General features: G+C 42.6%; 4 protein-coding genes across 4 annotated transcripts; 2 read left to right on the forward strand and 2 right to left on the reverse strand.

The window, feature by feature from the left end:
• Positions 1-78: 78 nt before the first annotated feature.
• Positions 79-1,951, reverse strand: LOC115759956 (glucosidase 2 subunit beta). Its single transcript, XM_030701099.1, has 2 exons — positions 909-1,951; positions 79-856 (listed from the first exon to the last, which is right to left on the reverse strand). Exons 1-2 carry the CDS (start codon positions 1,903-1,905, stop codon positions 201-203), a joined length of 1,653 nt encoding a protein of 550 aa, XP_030556959.1. The 5' UTR covers positions 1,906-1,951; the 3' UTR covers positions 79-200.
• A 239-nt stretch (positions 1,952-2,190) lies between these two features.
• LOC115759909 (mitochondrial inner membrane protease ATP23 homolog) lies at positions 2,191-3,393 on the forward strand. Its single transcript, XM_030701034.1, has 2 exons — positions 2,191-2,998; positions 3,070-3,393. Exons 1-2 carry the CDS (start codon positions 2,354-2,356, stop codon positions 3,268-3,270), a joined length of 846 nt encoding a protein of 281 aa, XP_030556894.1. The 5' UTR covers positions 2,191-2,353; the 3' UTR covers positions 3,271-3,393.
• Positions 3,394-3,508: 115 nt separating this feature from the next.
• On the forward strand, positions 3,509-3,696 carry LOC115759782. The gene is made up of 2 exons (XM_030700850.1): positions 3,509-3,569; positions 3,632-3,696. Exons 1-2 carry the CDS (start codon positions 3,509-3,511, stop codon positions 3,670-3,672), a joined length of 102 nt encoding a protein of 33 aa, XP_030556710.1. The 3' UTR covers positions 3,673-3,696.
• Positions 3,697-4,563: 867 nt separating this feature from the next.
• LOC115759781 (villin-like protein quail) lies at positions 4,564-12,256 on the reverse strand. The gene is made up of 7 exons (XM_030700849.1): positions 11,734-12,256; positions 8,197-8,406; positions 7,934-8,136; positions 6,867-7,794; positions 5,103-6,134; positions 4,843-5,034; positions 4,564-4,778 (listed from the first exon to the last, which is right to left on the reverse strand). The coding sequence occupies exons 1-7, from the start codon at positions 11,761-11,763 to the stop codon at positions 4,665-4,667; spliced, it is 2,709 nt and encodes a 902-aa protein (XP_030556709.1). The 5' UTR covers positions 11,764-12,256; the 3' UTR covers positions 4,564-4,664.
• Between the last annotated feature and the right edge of the window lie 1,407 nt (positions 12,257-13,663).

Genomic DNA, 13,663 nt, shown 5'->3' on the forward strand with positions numbered 1-13,663 from the left:
TTTTACTTGGCTTAAATGCAAATGCTGAATAATATTTGTCTACGACTGATTCGCAAAATGAGCGCCACCTATGGGGAATGATCAGCAAATCACGTTACATTTTTCCTTCTTCCTCTCTCAATCACTTTTAAAACTAGAATACATTCCGAAAATTGCCAAACTCTCTGTTAATTCCCAATCAATCTTTAGCTATAGCAGTTTTAAAGCTCGTCGTGCATGCTCTGTGCGGAGGCAGTGTAGGCATCGCTATCGCAGGCAGCGGGCGTCTCGAATTCGTAGTAGTATTCACAGCGATTCGGCTCGCTGACCGCGGTAATGCGTGGCTCCATTGCGCATTTGATATTGATTATGGCGGAGCGTTGTGGTCCGTTCCAGCAGGCAGCGCCTTGCGTGTACTTTTGCCGGCTATATTTGCTGGCGCCCTCGCCAATCCATTGATCCCAACGGCCCAAAGTGGTCTCGGCGCCGCCGTTGCGAGGCTTTTGCGAGACACGATCGAAGGGGCACAGCGTGTAGACATATTCGCGATCCTCATACGTATAGCACTCGCCATCCAGCACCGCCCACTCCTCGTGCGGGCCATAGTCCTTGCCCTCCTGCTCGTCAATCTCCTTGACTTCGTGTTCGATTTCGCGTATTTGACGTGCCACCTCCTCGTATGCATTGCGCGCCTCGTTGGCCTGCTCAATGAGACGCTGTGTCTCCGGATCGTAGGCCGGTGCCGCTGTAGTTGTCTCAACTTCGGGTGTTGCTTCACCAACGCCCACATCGGGCTCTTCGTCGTCGTACTGATCCTCATCATCTTCGCCATCCTCTTCTTCTTCGCCGGCAGCACCAGTTTCCAAGTCCGCTTGTTCTGCAAGCAAGTCGTTAGACACAAACTTGGATACATTTCTGATATAGCTTACCCTCACTTGGCTCTGGGTTGTGGTGCTCAGCGCCCTCTATGTCCGCCGCCTGAGGCAGCTCCTCCTCTTCAGCGGGCGCCTGAGGCGGCTGGAACAAACCATCAGCTAGCATTTTCAGTGGCTTAATTCGCGGCCAAGCTAAAGTAACGAAGGCATCCAAATCCACTCGATCACGTTCATCCAGGAAGTATCTGGCCTCCTCCACGGTCACAACACCATTGCGATCGCGATCTAGGTTCATGTCCACCATCAGCTCGGTTACCTCCACGAAGCCATCCTTGTTGGTATCGTAGCGCACAAAGCTGAGGGATGCCTCAACGCGCATTTGCTGTGGCTCCTGTTCCGCCTGCGCCGTCTCTGCATCCAGCTCTCGTTGTTGCTCCTTGAAAGCCTCTACCGCTTCAGTTTCCAGAGCTTCAGCGTTCTGTTTGAGCTGCTCCTTCTCGACCTTCAAAGACTCTTGCTCCTTGATCCGCGCATTCAACTCGGAGCGACGTGCCGCACGATCCGCCTTCATTTGTTTGCCGCGCGATATCATCTCCTGCCGTTTCTCGGCACCCCGCTTGTGCAGTTCTGCTTCGTTGCGACGTTTAATGGCCGCAGCGGCGCCCAGCTCGATGCAGGTGTTGGCACAGCCCACCGCTGGCAACTCATCGCTGCCATCACAACAATCACAGATGCCATCCTGCACCAGGGAACTGGGTATTTCCACAGGCTGATGACCCTTGTTGATGCAGTGGAACTGCGCCAGCGGGCAGGCTGAAGTGCCCGGCTCATCGCTGCCATCAGCGCAATCACAGTAATCATCATTTACCTGTGTAAATGGTATCGTTTTGCTTCCATCCAGGCAGCTCCATTTGCCATCCGCCTGTGGCTGATACAGGGCCGCCTTTGCTAGTGAAACACCGCGTGGACGTGGCACCTCACCGCATTGAACTGCGTTTAAGGTATATGTTAATATTGCTAGTAATATTAACTGTAGATTTGTTTCACGCATGTTAAAAACTGAGTCCGCGCACTGCCAATGAATTACGTGGAAATTTTACACTTGTAAATGCCGGTCTGCGGATAAGTGTGACGTATATGGCTGCCAGCAAAATACCAAATTTTCATTGAGCGCTTTAAAGAAAAATACTGCAATCAATAAATGATGTTAACACATACAAATTAGCTTGTGAGCCATTTGTCTACAGTTGCTACTTTAAAGTACTATGCTTATGATAACAATTTAATATTTTATAAAAATTAGGTCTGGTGTACCTTGTAATTACCAAAATACCACTTTTGGTACATTTGTACCACAGGTGGTATGTTCAAGTCGTATCGTATATGCGGACTGCATGCAACAAATTTTTCAACACAGTGGCAACTCCGGCAAATCAGCTGCCGGTTTGTTATTTAACTGTCTGCCTTAACTTAGGGACAAGAGCAAAACAAGTGATATTATGGATTTCCTGACACAAGTATGGGCCAAGGCAGCAACGACAACGGACACACTGCCTCCAGCTGTGGTGCTGCCAGATGCCAAACCCGTGGAGGACACAAACACCACAAAAGCAAGCAAAGACTCAGCGCCACCCAACAAAGAACGCAAGGAATGGGGTTATGATCTCTATCCGGAGCGTCGGGGTGAAGCCTTCAAGCCCAAATGGACACGCGTACTATTCGGCCTCGAGGGTCAGGAGAACATCGATCGCTACAAGTGCGAACAGAACGTCTATTGGTGCGTTAAGAATGGTCCGCTCGTGAAGCTGATGATGGGCGCACTGCGCAGCTCCGGCTGCCCAATGGATCTGCGGCGACACATCTCCTGCGAAGTGTGCGATCCCAGTGTTACAGGCGGCTACGATCCATTGTTGAATCAAATTGTTGTCTGTCAGAATATGGCCAAAAATAAGAGCATGGTGCATGGCGTGCTGACGCACGAAATGATACACATGTTTGACTATTGCAACAACGATTTGGACTTCCGCAATGTGGATCACTTGGCGTGCACAGAAATACGCGCCGCCAACCTGGCGCATTGCTCGTTTTTGAGCGCCATGATGCAGGGCGATGCATCGCCATTTAACATCAAGGAGGCGCATCAGGTGGGCGAAATTGATGAAATGAATCGAAAAACTATTTACATTGCTTATGATAATTTATTTAAATCCTGCAGAACTGTGTCAAATCCAAAGCATTGGCCTCGGTGCTAGCTGTGCGTAACATAACCCACGAGCAAGCCGTGGCTGCGGTCGAGCGCGTCTTTCCCAAATGCTATGCGGATCTGGAGCCCATCGGACGCCGAATACGCCGCAATTCAACGGATCAGCAAAAGGCGTTCATGGAGGCGCCCATGTATGGCTATGATGTATATTAGTACGGTTGTACAAATGTACAATAAAATTATATTTTAAGAATTTACCAAGGGCAATTATTGCAATGCATTATTAAACATTGAATTTGTAACGTTATTGTACGAAATTAAATTAATATTGCACATTAATTGTGTGTATTTTTCAAGGTTGAACGCTAAACTATACGATTTTTTTCTATTTATATGAAGCCAAAAGTTTTGCGCTCCAATTTTAGTAAACGTTTATAGGGCAAAGAGGAACATGGAGGATTGTGAAATTATTGGCATTATATTAGAATTTATAAGCGAAGTGTTGTTTGGTTGTAAGTTCAAAATAAATCCCAATCCAATCCAATCAACAGAATATAACTATATCTTTCCATAGCTGAGGACGACGACGGCTCGGTTGATGATTACGATAAATAAAGTTTAATTCGAAATTCCTGCAAATAAAATTCCAACAATGATATACAAATAAAAAAAAAACATTAATTTAATTACTGCAGACATAAAAAAAAAAAATTAATATTCAAAATTGAAGCTATAAAAACCCACGAAAAGTCCGAAAAATATTTAAACAAGCTGTAGAAATGGATTGCTGCGCTTTGGTGGAAATATTTTTGGGATTCTTTAACGATTTGTTTTTCTCGGACATCAGTAAGTCAGAAATTAGCTATTTATTCATAACTAACTCTCTTACTCTTTCCTATTAAAAGCTGATGAGGAATACTTTGGCGAATATGATGATGAATATTACGATTAGAATTGCGTAACATGAGTCCAATTTGCTAATAAAATTGTTTTGAATTTGAATTTTAGTTTTAAAAGCTTTTCAATCAGCATGCGTTTGATCCAGTTCATGCACATCGTTCAGTATAATTTGTAGGCCCAAGATTGATTAAAATTAACTTTTGCGTTTTGGCTATGGCTCATTAAATCGGCGACTTGCGTGTCCAGTCCGAATAGTCCAAACGGCAATTGCTGTCATTTAGTTACAGAACGTTAGGCATAACGAACATAAAATGTTTTGGGATCTGTTGGGCGGCATATTTGATTTCATAATCGGTCTGATATTTCCCAGTGAGTAGTGCTCTGCAGTGTGTTGAAGTCCAAACACATCAATAATGTACACTTCACACAATAGGTTCCGATGGCGATGATGAACCGGATTCTTCGGAGGTGGAAACTACAACCTGAAGCGCAATAAACGTCCATGATAAGTCCACAGCAGCTATTTTTGTTATATTTCATATAATATAATTGGTATTAATTCATAAAAGACCGTGCTTAAATATAATCTACGAAGGGTAATAAATATACCTTAAACTGCTTTATTACTATTCCAGATGAGTAAAAAAAAGCCAATTAACGTGTACTATATACAGGGTGTGTGCTACTACGATTTCACAATGTTTCGCTTAAAATAATTTATAGAGCTTCTTAAGTTCCTGCTTTTTCCATTTGGGCAGCTCATCGAATTCATAGAAGGACATTTTAAAGACGGAAACAAAATCATCATGCGTTAGGTGTACCTGAAAAGAACGAGAATATAATTATGCATATTAGAGGGTATGTTGTTTTTTTGCCCGAACTAACCTCACGCCGCAGCGGATTGATTTCGGGTGGCAGCATATCCATTTCCTGCACCAGCACCGGCAACGGGTACTTTTTGTGTCCATCGAAATCCTTTTGGTTGTTGTTAAGCAATAAAGCGGAACCCTCTTTTATACCGTTGCTGGGCGCTACGGTGCCCAGTTCCTGGCGCATCTGCTCATAGGTGAGGAAATTCTGCAGAAATAAGAACAAATTGTAATTGGCATATAATTGGTTTATTATATTATGGATTAAGCCCTTACCTTGCCGCGCTCATTGTCCCATGTCTCAAAGAAGCCCTTGAACACGTTGGGCTCCTCATGTTGCCGCACTACAGCCAAAGCCGTAGCTGAGCGTCGTCCGAATGGTGCATTCTGCACATAGCTCTGCGCAATGGATGTGTATCGTTCACGCTCCTGGCTGCGCGCCTGTGCGCCCAGCCACACATATGCCAAGGTGCCCGTGTCGAGAATGTAGGTGCAATCTGCGCTGAGATCCTGTTGCTCAAAGCCCAGTATTTCCTCGCAACGCAAATTGGTCTTCTCCCACCAGACCAAAAAGAGCTGCACTGGCGGACGCGGCTTGATCGGCACAGTGGTGTTCAGATAACAATTGTTGCTCAATGTGGGCGAGATGTTGCCGCCGACGCCGTTACTGCTGCCGTTGCACATGCTGCCGGCGCCGCTGCTGCTGCTGCTCGTTGTGCTGCTGGCGCACGACTGGCCATTGATGACCAGCGTCTGATTGAAATACATGGCGACCGATTGCCAGAAATCCTTGCTCTCCTTGCCCTCCAGCACCAGTGAGCTCTCGCCCAGCAGGGCGCCGACTGCTTTGGCCATTTCACGTGCATCGCCCGTGCTGCTCTGGCCGCACCAGACCCACACATGATTCGTCTTGATGGCATAGCAATCCTTGGAGCTAATCGATGATAGCGGATGCTCCTCCACTGCCTTGGCATTATAACTGGCATCGCCATAGATCTTCAGCAAAAATGTCTCCAGCATGATGTTCGTCTTGAAGTCCCAGTTCATATTGTTATTGGAGTGCAACAGCTCGCTGCGCTGCCCACGCATAATGATTAGTTTGCCCTCGAAAAGCTGCAAGAAATGCGGCGTCTCATCGAACTCATAAAGCTGCACAAACATGCCGGGCTCTTTCAGTGTCTCGAAGCTGGTCATAGCAAAGCTATCAGCCTTCGCTATTGTTTCGGCAGACGCCTCTGAGCCATTCCACTGATAGATGATGCTCTTAATGCCCACGGAGGCCAAATCAGCGGGCACAACGGTCGCGCACTGTGTACGATAAAATATTTATTAATATTTTCTTAATAATATGCAACGGGTTTTCTCACAATTGTCCGCTGTCACAATAATCTATTACAATACAATGGTACACAAAAGTAAGCTCGTCTAAAAGATTCCACGTGCTCAGCTCTAAAATTGCCCCAACATTTTACATTTCACATTTACTTATATGCAAATTGAGACACAAAATACACACCCAAACAAAAACACGCAAGCTTTCAAAATATCACTTAAATTAGATTAAAATCTGGTGACCTTACTTGAGATTATGAAAATCGCATAGAAAGGCGATAGATATAGAGTGAGCCAGTAATGACCTATAACAGACTTCTTCTATACTACTATAAATATACAATAAATATTTTGTTATGACACCAGGTTATGAAAATCGCATAGAAAGGCGAGTCACAATTAACAAGAAAACGATTTGCGTCGAAGCGGAGGGCGTTATTAAAGACTAAAGAAAATTAAAGTATGAAATCGGCATCTTCAATCTGTGAGACGATCATGTTGCAAAATATATGCAGAGATAATATGCTCTATATGTGATTTATGGACTTTTGGCAAATGAACGAAAACCCACACAAGTTATTGCACGTAAAGCCCACTAAACATTCCCAACGAGCACAACTTCTTGGCCAACCCACTGAATGCAAAATAAAAGCCATTCAAATGTGCTGAACAAACCACTAAATTGGCCAACACTGTTTGCGCACTCACCTGGACCGTGTACTTGACCACATAGGAGGCGTTGGTGGTGAACACCACAGCTTTTGCGGCTGGCAGCTCCTCCAGCTGATCGCCGAATATGCGATACAGAATGCGTTCGCCACGTCCATCGTCCACCAGTTGCGTATCGGCGGCCATTTTAGGGCGTTCGCCCAGCAGAACCGCATCCAATTTGCCAAACTTGGTGGAGACGGGCTTGTGACCGCGTGTATTATCCTGCCAGACGGTCAGCCAGTTGCCGAACAGACGCTTAAACTCAACGGGTTCACGACCCTCCAGCACACGCACCACCAGCGTGCTATTCGGATATTTCTTCTTCTTGACAAAGGCGCGTCCATTGCCCATGGCTGTAAGGGCATCCGCTTGCGTTGCCTGTGCGCCCACCCACAACCAAATGCTCTGTCCGAAATTGTCCAGCAAATACACGCCATGCGCATCGCTCAGATCATCCTTGGTGGGCATGCCAACGTCCAGCTGGTCCAAATGGAGACGTCCACGTTGATTGCATTTGTAGATGCGAAATTTGTTGCCATTGGCATCGCCCTTGTTGCTGCACTCGTAATCGCTGCCTTGCTGGCGTGCCTGGTAGACCATGCGCTGCTGCAGCGGCAATACCGTGTTCCACAGCTCCTTATGCTCGGCGCTCATGGACTGCTCGTAGCCATCATCAACAATGCACAGCTGGCCGTCCTTGCGCTGCCGCTGCACCCAGGCCAAGGCGCTGCGCCGCTCAATTGCCGCACTGGAGCGTCCAATCCACACAAATGTCACGGCATCCGTTAGCAGTACCATGATGTAATCCGAATTGAAGTGCGTCCAGTCTACGTCGGACAGCTCAACGGCCCGCAACCACTTGCGGCCGTACAACTGAAAGAGACGCGTCTTTTGCGTGGAATTGATCAAAGCACCGGAGAGCACACTGAAATGCAAAAAGAATTGGGATTAGAATGTGGCGGAGCCAAACCCTGTTTTGTGAATATGAATCGAATCAAAAGACAAGGCTTCGATTCCATCCGTATGCCAATTCACAGATAATATTTTTGGATAGCAATACTCACTCATAGCCATTTTTGAAGTAGGACAAGAAACGTGCGCTCTCGTGATTCTGTGTTTCGCGATAAATGGACGCCACATTGCCCAGATACGAGTCGAGCTCCTGGATTTTGTGCACCACATTGGAGCGATTCTGCTCGGTGACATTGCTGCCCAGCCAGTAGTGTATATAGCGCTCCAGCGGCACATTCGGCTTCTGCTCGCGCGTCTATAACGAAACATTTGGATTTGAAATAATTGAACATTAAATATGGCTGTGTGTGCATACGATAGTCTCGTGGTTGGCATAGTGTCCGACGAGATTGGAGGCGTAGATGATGTAGGCACAGTTTTCATAGAAGGTGCCATATTGTGGTCGTGCCACTGCCTCCAGGTGATCCTCGTCAATTTTCCAAAGCGCAAAGCTAACGGCCTGCTTGGGCAGCTTGCGGAATGTGGCATCCACCTTGAGGTCGGGTATCGTGTTTGGACGCACCTCCTGGATGGGAATCAGAATAGTTGAGAGTGATATCATTTAAAGGAGATTGTAGACAATAACATTGTATTGTAACATTTCTTATTTGTAATCTTGTAAATAAATTCTACACTAAGATTTTTTTTAATTCGAAGTATTGTCTTCCTGGTGATAGACCTAAGAGATACGTCTAAATAATTTAGAGTATATAAATTCTACGCTACCATTTTTTTTAATTTGAAGTATCGCCGAATTGCATTCCTGGTGAGGGTAAAGAGTTAGCAACTATTACAGCTCACTTCTGGCTGTAAAATATTCTTGTTTTAACTGTTCTCCACTCGATTTACATTTAATGGGAGGGTAATCAACTTTCGAAGCGACATTTTCTGATGCATTTTTCAACACTTAAATGCAGTAATTAATGGCGCTTGTCAGTCAATTTAAAACGACATGTTACAAGTGCACTGAAACACCTTTCAAATGGGGTTCACAATTGTTTCTCAAACATGAGACAGTTTTTCAAATAGCTCACAGGCTTTTCCGACTAGCAAAGGATGTGCACCCAAAAAAACCAAAAAAAAAAAAAAGAAAGAAAAACCTGCTGGCCAGGTTGCTTGCGATTGCGCGGCGAGCGTTCGCCAAGTGATAGTGAAAATTGTACCAGAGTGACGGGCAACCGGGCAGCCGGGCAGCCAGTTTTTTGTTTTTTGTTTGAACATTAATTTTGTTATTTATTTATGGAACGCTGGCTGGAAGTGGAAAGTGGTCGCCGCTGTAGTATATATACGATTGGGTGGCCTCTTCTTCAGGCGTTGTCCAGCTGCAGCTCAATTAAAATATGTATTGCATTAGCGAAGAGCGTACCGATCTTTATCTAAAGCTGCAATATAATTAGCTCGAGCTGTATTTCGTTTAATTAACCAACAGCCGTGTCTTTGACATTTGACTGCATCATAATGGCATTATTTATAAATATTTTCCAAATGAATATGTTTTGTTTTGTTTTAGTTTTTCGTATTGTGTGCAGTGAGCAAAAACGAGTTCATGCTACGCCTCGCTGCGATTGGAGCTGGAGCTGGAGCCGGGGCTGGGTCTGGGCCTGGAACTGGGGTGACGCCATCGACCATAAACCAAATGACATTTCATAGAAATCGGTGCAAACAGCAATTATAATTGAAATTGTGTTTTGCTCATAAGAAAGAAGTTAACAAATACTTGCACTCGTCAAATTACACGTAAACATTTTAATTATTGTCTGCAAATGGCAAAAATAACTTGAATCGGTTGCTGGGAGCTGCTCGGCGGCTGATAAAGATTGATGAAGGAGCTCGACTCCAGCAACTGCGTTTGTCACACGCCCGTTAAAAATAGTCTCAGACAAATAACTGGCACATCGAAGACATATACAAATATATACTCGACAATTGGTCTTAGTCTCAAGAGTAGGTTGTAAAAACTTTCAGTTTTTGTTTGTGGTTTCGACCAATTAGTGTCATTTTTGTGGCCCCAAACTAAGATTCTAGGTAACAATCATTTTCTGGTACAGTTAAATTTTGGCGAAAATAAACAAAAGAAGAGTGCTCTAGTCGGGAGTGTCTGACTAGGGGATACCCTGAACCTTCTTCTAGCCAAAAAGAGAAACATACTATATACTTGATGGTAGTTGAATCCGATTGAATCATTCATTTGATTTATGGCGATATAAAATTAACGAGAAAGGCTATCTTCGGCACGCCGAAGATCTAATACCCTTGCAGAGCCAACCTTTTCATAATGCTTATAGTGTTTTGCCCGTATCTAAGAAGCACAGGGAAAATAGTTAATGCCGGGTTTGGTCAAGATATCTTGATAAACAAAAAAGGTTTTTAATCAAAAACCTAGTTTTCGACTGATCGTTCATATGGCAGACATATGATATAGTAGTCCGATCTCAATATTATTTTGCATATATATGAGTAGCATAGTAAAACTAATAAATGCCGTGTTTGGTCGATATATTGATAAACAAAATGTTTTTTCATACAAAAACTTAATTTTCGAGCGATCGTTCCTATGGCAGCTATATGATATAGTGGTCCGATCCAGCTGGTTTTGACATATGTGCTGTGTGCAACAGAAAGAGGGACTTCATTAAAATAGCTTTAAAACTGAGAGACTAGTTCGCATAGAAACAGACAGACGGACATGGCTCTATCGACTCGGCTGTTGATGCTGATCAAGAATATATATACTTTATGGGGTCGGAGATGGCTCCTTCTATGCGTTACACATTTCACGACAAAATTATAATACCCTATGCAAGGGAATAAAAATGCGTTGTATATATATATACTATTCAGGTAATTCTAGCTCTTAAGCCCTCAGAGCTTTGGAAAAGCTGTCGAAGATCGGAGAGAAGCCCTTACTATAATTATACTTAGTATAAGAATTCTCCAGAAATTCTCTTTCCATTGCATTATCTTTAAAGAACATAAAGAATTCTAATCATGTATATGCAAAACATTATCCAGTCGCGCCACTTGAAATTAAAATATTCCTAATTGTTTAATTTCAAGAATTCTGTCACAGTTTTTATGAGTCCCTTAATGGAAATGATATAATGAAATTTGTTTTCTTTCTTTAATGAGCGCATGACACGAGACGCACGCGATTTTGGTAAGTGCAATTAGTTAAAACAAACCAGAAAACATTTATGAGATTACAAAGAAAGTTAATTAAACTGATTACGTGAATGGATGACAAAATATGGTAAAAGAGAATGAAGAAGACTGCGTATTTCATAAATGTAAGTATAATTCATAAAATTAAAAAATCATTAAGGAGTTTTGTTTTTGAGTGTAAGGAATATAATCGGAATACATTATTTACAATTGGTTTTCCTTTTTGGAATATTTCAGACAATTCATAAAAGATTCAAATAGCATTTTGTTCTATATTAAAGCAAATACTCCTAATAATCCTGTAAAAGAATTTGGAAACTTTCTTTAAAATATACCTGGAATATAAAGTATAAAGAGTTATATTTGATATCCTTGAGAATATTTAAAAGATAACTATAAAAACTTTGGAGTTTTGTACTGCCGAATAGACGCAATTTAAGTACAGAAGCTATGCTAAATGCTGTTTAAACATTCATGAAATTATGAACACGATCCTAATCCAAACGCAATAACATTAATAACATCTATAAAAAAGCAAATAATAAGTGTCAGCTCGTAATTAGCGAAAGAAACAAGCAAATCAAGTTGTCGGCAACTGGAGATATCTTGTGTAGTATATAATCTAAGCAGAGGTAGAGAGAGAGAGGATGGGTTGGGAAATAAGTATGCATAATGAAAAGCCTGTAAATACCGTTTCTTTTGGCGACAACGTTAGCTCCATGTTGACAGCGTGTCTCGGGCGATAGATTGGCGATATTGGGGCAACAGGTAGATAGCCTTGAACTAGTTTTCAATTGCCGGCGACTTGGCACTCGAAGTGAAATCCTTTTCCCCCAAGCACGAAAGTCATATGAACAAAATGTTCAAATCGCGCGCACAACACCAAATTTTTTTGCACTCTTTTTTTCTTTTGGTTTTTTATTGGTTTTTTTTTTTTATTTTTGGTTTTTCACAATAGAATTTTGAACTGAAATCTGTGTTAAAGGTTGTCAATGGAAATTTTGTAAAACAGTCAAATAAAGTAAAAGTGAAGTCAAGTTGATTAAGAGCCAAAGGCCTCACAGATTGTGCAAAACAAAATCGAGCAGCTCGCCGTTTGCCGTTTGCCTTTCCCACAGACGCCTCAACCGTTAGCTGGTTAAGTGCTTGGAGCGAGGGAAAACCCGAGATTCGCAACTGGACGAGCCGCGTGCGTCGTCGTTGCCAGAAAGCCAAATGCAGACTGGTCGCAGCAAATGCGATGCCACCAAGTTTATGGCCAGACGCGAGAGCCGCCACGAGAGCTTGGCCAACTGGGAAGCGTTGCGTTTGTGACTCAGAGACCGACATCGTTGTCTGCGACGACGACGACGACGACGACTTCGAGTGGAACATGAATGAAATTATCAGTTATGTGTCTTTGCTGAGAGAAAAGTGAGAAAAGCAGAAAGCGCAGCCGTTTTCTTGCGGTTAACAAATGGCAACGGCACATCAAGCCATTCGCATATGCGACTCGATATAGGAAAGCTAGAAAAGGGATAGTTGTTATTCTGTCATTACCCTATAAGTCGCTGCATTGGCTATGCCCTCTAGGGTATTGTCACTATGCTGTGCAGTTTGGTCAACAAAGTTGTTTTGTTTCAAATGTCAAACACTTGGTATACATTTCTATATACCTTGTTTAAAATATCGAACAAAACTCAATTAAATTGTGTCTGTTGTTAAAAACGTGATCTCTGTCTCCTAATCTCCCGTCAAATTTTACATTCCAAAATAAGCGCTTTTATTTTCAATTTCCCGTTAGTCTAACTGCCTTTTCAAGTTTACCTGTCAGCTCATTAGCCTGTTAAATATTTAACCTGAAGTTAGCATAACAGTATTGCCACCTTATTACAATAAAGCTGAACAGTGTTTGCATATGGCAATAAACAGTTAAATAAGAACCAAGCTAACATGAACTTTGCAAGGAACTTGAAAAATATTAACTTTAATATAAAAGGAAATAATATTAACAATATTTATTCTATTTGGTATTTTTCAATTCAAAATTCAAATTTTAGCAACTGACATGAACTTTGCAATGAACTTGAAGATCTATATTTTTAATAACAGGGGAAATTATATTAGCTTTGTTTATGTTTATTTAGTATATTTTTTGTACAAATTAAGCTAATTCTAAGAAACTTTCAAAATCCGTTCTTTGGTAATATTTTGAATATACAAATTGACGCCCTAAAGGGTATGACAACAAGTCGCCGCAGTTTTATCTTGTCTTGTTTGGCATTTGTATTAGCCACTTGCTGCATTGACATTTTCCATAAGCAATCATGCATATGGAGAGTTAAACGTAAGATGCATATTAGTAACTGGCATCTATCAGGCTTCCAATGGATTGTCAATTGTGTTGCTTCGCTGGGCATTTACTTTCATGATTTATGCACAAAGAGTTGTGACAAACATTTGCCATAATAATTCACAGCCAACGGAAAACAATTGCCGACCAAGTCGAAGCTCACGCTCACGCTTCAAGACTTTGTGTCTAAGTTTTTTTCACCTGTGGAAAGCGGCTGAACTTTTGTTTATGATTTGTTTAACAATTTGATATTTTCGTAATCGCTTTTCGGTATGGCACTTTAATGAGT

This window comes from Drosophila novamexicana, unplaced genomic scaffold (assembly GCF_003285875.2).
Source record: "Drosophila novamexicana strain 15010-1031.04,08,12 unplaced genomic scaffold, DnovRS2.1 tig00000387-arrow-pilon, whole genome shotgun sequence".
Classification (NCBI taxonomy): domain Eukaryota; kingdom Metazoa; phylum Arthropoda; class Insecta; order Diptera; family Drosophilidae; genus Drosophila; species Drosophila novamexicana.

Bases quoted from the DNA above. Each gene is read 5' to 3' on its own strand.
- LOC115759956 (XM_030701099.1), bottom strand. From the start codon at position 1,905: ATGCGTGAAACAAATCTACAGTTAATATTACTAGCAATATTAACATAT. The intron at 857-908 runs GTAAGCTATATC...ACTTGCTTGCAG, and splicing joins CAACCCAGAGCCAAGTGAGG to AACAAGCGGACTTGGAAACT.
- LOC115759909 (XM_030701034.1), top strand. From the start codon at position 2,354: ATGGATTTCCTGACACAAGTATGGGCCAAGGCAGCAACGACAACGGAC. The intron at 2,999-3,069 runs GTGGGCGAAATT...TAAATCCTGCAG, and splicing joins ACATCAAGGAGGCGCATCAG to AACTGTGTCAAATCCAAAGC.
- LOC115759782 (XM_030700850.1), top strand. From the start codon at position 3,509: ATGGAGGATTGTGAAATTATTGGCATTATATTAGAATTTATAAGCGAA. The intron at 3,570-3,631 runs GTAAGTTCAAAA...ATCTTTCCATAG, and splicing joins AAGCGAAGTGTTGTTTGGTT to CTGAGGACGACGACGGCTCG.
- LOC115759781 (XM_030700849.1), bottom strand. From the start codon at position 11,763: ATGGAGCTAACGTTGTCGCCAAAAGAAACG. The intron at 8,137-8,196 runs GTATGCACACAC...GTTTCGTTATAG, and splicing joins ATGCCAACCACGAGACTATC to ACGCGCGAGCAGAAGCCGAA. The intron at 6,135-6,866 runs GTGAGTGCGCAA...TATCGTACACAG, and splicing joins TGGTCAAGTACACGGTCCAG to TGCGCGACCGTTGTGCCCGC.